The following is a 4,043-nucleotide window of genomic DNA, read 5'->3' as shown; positions in this document are numbered from 1 at the left end:
GTGGAACAGGAGGAGGTGTCTCAATGAACAGATGGCTGGGTTCAACCAGGGAAATGGGTTTCTGCCTGTGTCTTTTCTGCAGTAAGTTCACACAAGAGATTGAAGATTGCAGGAGTAGATCAGGATCCAGGTAGCCCTGTCCCCTGAGTCAGCAAGGACACAGATCTCTATTGCGAGCCCAGGGGTCTGGGCTATGGAGTCGCAGTTGAGATTCAAGGTCTGCCTGTGGCCGAAGGGGAGAGGTGCTGAGTCTTCCAGCACACAGAGGACATGCACTTGGGCTTCAGTGTCAGAAGCACTGTGGGGCGCAGAATTTGCCCAAGTGGGTCATCCCCTACCTTTAGATGTTGATGTTGTAAGTCGGGCAGTTATTCTATTGGGGTGCCATGGCGGGGTGCATGCCTCTCAACCTCTGTCTCCTGGCAGCCTGACAGGTACATCGGTCCCGGATCTCATTGTCAGCACCAACCATCAAATGTGGCTCCTCTTCCAGACTGATGGCAGCGGCAGCTCCCTGGGATTCAAGGCTTCTTACGAAGGTAACTGCTCTTGGGGAGCCGATGAACTTGCCCTGGAATCAGATGCTTGGGGTCTGGATTTGGAGTCAGTGAGCCCTGGGTTCGAATCCTTGTTCTGGCTGGCACTAGCTGCCTCTCCTTAGGGATGTTGGAGTTCTTGACTTCTCTGAGCCCCAGGCTTCTTCTTTGTCCAGTGGGTCTCTCAGATTGTTTTGAGGATTATCTTGGAAAAATCACTTAAAATGTTAGACGCACAGCACCAGGCACAACATCAGTTTCATCCCCAATTCTTACTTGGCTTGTGTAGACCTTTAAAAGGCCTCGCTTATTTTCTATCTTTAGACTGGAGATAGTAGCTTCTCAAGCTACCCTATTGGAGTATCCAAGTGATGAGTGACTGGGTGCACAGGGCTAGAGACAGACACCATTGGTGACCCAAGGAGTATACACATGAGGGTGACCTTCATCTCTTGGTGGGACCAGGCATTAAGGGAATGGTAGACTCTGTGGCCCAAGAAATACCACCATCAACACCATTCTGTGCACTTGCAAACCTCCTATTGGCCAATGACTGCTAATGCCGGTCCCCACAAAAAGGAGAGCAGAAGCCATCCCCCACATATTTGGTAAGGCCCTGTTAGGTATTTGACCCTAGACCAGCACTAGGGAACAGATGCATTAGATGCAGGTCTTTGTTGCAAGGGGCTGGCGTTCTAGCAGTGAGACAGGACGTGTATGAGTGTCCCAGAGCTGCTCTCACGAAGTACCACAAACTGGATGGCTCAAAACAACATAAATTTATTCTCTCACAGTTCTGGAGGCTACAAGTCCAAATTCAAGGTATCAGGAGGGCCACGCTCCCTCTGAGATTGTGGGTAGAATCCTTCCTTGCTGCTTCCTAGTTTCCATGGCGACCTTTCCGGCAGTCCTTGGCATTCTTTGGCTTGTAGCTGCAGCACTTTAGTCTCTGCTTCTGTTGTTAACACACGTCCCTGTGTGTTTCTCTCCTTATTATAAGGACACCAGTCATATTGGATGAAGGGCCCTACTCTGATATGACCTCATCTTAACTTGATTACTTCTGCATAGAGCCTATTTCCAAATAAGGTGTCACATTCACAGGTACCAAGGGTTAGGATTCAACATATCTTTTTTGGGGACACAATTCAACTCATAACAGGAGGAGAGCCCATATTTCCAGCACTAACGCTGTCGTACGACAATGCCCACTGGGGTAAGGACAACGAATTACTGTCCTAAGAATAGGAAGTATGTGTCTAAGTGAGACAGAACGAGAAGTCAGAAGAACACCTACCGAGGGACAAGGGCTCAGTTCAAGTCCTGGTTATGTTACTTTCTAGCTTTATGACAGGTCAGGGAACGTCTCTAGGGCTCCATTTCGTCCTCTGTGAAATGGAGATGATAATGCAACCTAGGTCACAGGGCTACTGGGAAGATGACATGTAGGTAAAGAATGTGAAAATAAGAAGTATTTCAAACTGCAAAGCAGTGAGTGGGTGACTCATGAGTGAGTACATAGGTAGTTAGATGTGTGGGCTCCTTTGATGTATAAAGTTACATAGAAGCAACTGTGGGGCAATGGAAAGAACACCAGCTGATAAATCAGGAAATTCTGATTCAGATCCACTCTGACAAGACGGTTGACCCTTGAACAACGTGGGGTTGGGGGTGTCGAACCACTACGCAGTCAAAAATCCACATATAACTCTTCCCAAAACTTAAGTTGTCCCTCCATATCTGCAGGGAATTGGTTCCAGAACACCCCACAGATACCCAAATCTGTGGTTGCTCAAGGTCCCTATATAAAATGGCATACCGTCGGCCCTCTGCCTCTGTGGACAGAAAACTGTACAGGGAGTTATTGAAAAAAATCCACGTATAAGTGCACCTGCGTAGTTCAAACCCGTGTTGTTCAAGAGTCAACCGTACTTTGAAAACGGAAATGGACGTGACTCAAAGTTTCTAAAGTTTCCCCATTTCTGAACTTCTAAAAATGTTCAGCAGTGAGCGTTTCCAGAAGTGGGGAGGAACGAACCTGTGTCATCCACATGCCCTTAATCTGTCCATATTTTACCAATGGCTTGGATAAGACATAAATAGCATGAGCTTGAAAGGGATGTCAGTATACCAGTCAGCATGCAGAAAGATCTCGATGGGGAAGGGGCTACGGGCTAAATTACTAGGATCAGGTGAAGTGGGGACAAAGATCTAGTCTGTTGCAAGGTTCAAAAAATTAGCTACCAGAATTTATCCCACGGAGTTAGTTGTGCTTTATTCTCTTCTGATTGTGCATCAGAGAATCGAGCTTTGATGTGGGGGCCTCAGATGGGTAAGGAGCAAACTTAAGTCAAGCCCAGTGAGAAAGGTTAACAACCCCCTGAATGTTTATTCATGGGAAAAGTGGACTCAGAGAAGACTTGAGAGCTGTATTCAAATGTCTGAAGGGTTGTTATGTGGGAAAGAGGAGTTAGACTTGTTTGATGTGATTTCATTGGAAAAGAAAGGCACATACTTTTGTTGAGAGCCTACTCTGTGCCAGAAGCTTTATGTTCACTATTTCGGGGTTTTCGGTGTCATGCAAAGACTTGGGGTACCCTCAGGGACTACCAAGGTGGGATAGGGGATGCCTAGCAGGGAGGGTCTGACCCTGCCTCGATTTCTTCTCTGTTTTCCTCTATTCCTTGTAAGGCTTCTTTGAAGAGGAGATTTGTAACTAAACACTAGTTTGAAAAGCACTGCTTCATCTCGTAGCTATGTGATGGCTGCTCTTTTATAGATGAGGAATTGGAAGTTCAGAAGGGTGAAGTTACCTGCCAGGTTCGCACACAAGGCTGGGAGCTGGCAGAGCCGAGATTCAACCCTGTGTCCCTCTGGCTTCAAAGCCCATGATATACCCCCTATACGGAGAGCTCCCAAAGTGACAGAATTTCAATTTCTTTGAATCTTTATAGAAGCCAAAGCTTTACCCCAATCAAATGGGCCATATATCATGGGCCCGGATTCCTTGTTACTAGAGGTTGGGGTTTTGTTCATTAGTTCTTGTCCATTTCACTCAGCCAGTATCGATTAAGCTCCTGGACTGTGCTGGATACTAAGGTTACAATACCAAGCAAGTTAGATGCAGTCTAAAAACATACACTGTATGACTGCTGGTCACAGACTAGGTGTCAGCAAGACTTCTCCTTGGACCCATAACAAGTTATGAAGGGAGTCTGGGCCTTTAGAGACATTGCTAACCAGCAGGGGACTACATAGGTTCGGGCACAGAGGCAGCCGGTCCTGTGTAGATGGAATGGACTGTGGAGTTGAACCCTACCTGGTGAATCCAGCTTGGTCCCAGCTATGTGAACTTGGGCCTCATTTCCCATCTCAAAAAGGAAATAATAGTGCTGACCTTATAGGATTATTGTTAAGAAAGTGAAATGAGATCGCAGAAAGCTCCTCGCACGGTGCCTGGCACAGAGACTCCTTCTCCCAGGGGCCGCTGAAGTGCCTCTCCGCCCA

At 47.1% G+C, this 4,043-nt stretch overlaps 1 protein-coding gene across 1 annotated transcript in view; it reads left to right on the top strand.

Moving 5' to 3' along the window:
- CSMD2 (CUB and Sushi multiple domains 2) overlaps window positions 1-4,043 on the top strand; it is a gene marked incomplete at its 5' end in the record, with an annotated part of 295,495 nt that overhangs the window by 47,736 nt on the left and 243,716 nt on the right. The window contains one exon of the mRNA XM_023529432.1: window positions 427-539. Within this exon, the coding sequence (XP_023385200.1) occupies window positions 427-539 (113 nt within the window). The remainder of the gene's footprint in view (window positions 1-426; window positions 540-4,043) is intronic.

Source organism: Pteropus vampyrus, unplaced genomic scaffold (genome assembly GCF_000151845.1).
Source record: "Pteropus vampyrus isolate Shadow unplaced genomic scaffold, Pvam_2.0 Scaffold36, whole genome shotgun sequence".
Lineage (NCBI taxonomy): Eukaryota > Metazoa > Chordata > Mammalia > Chiroptera > Pteropodidae > Pteropus > Pteropus vampyrus.
The sequence above is the reverse complement of the archived record's forward strand: the minus strand, read 5'-3'. Positions and strand labels throughout refer to the sequence as shown.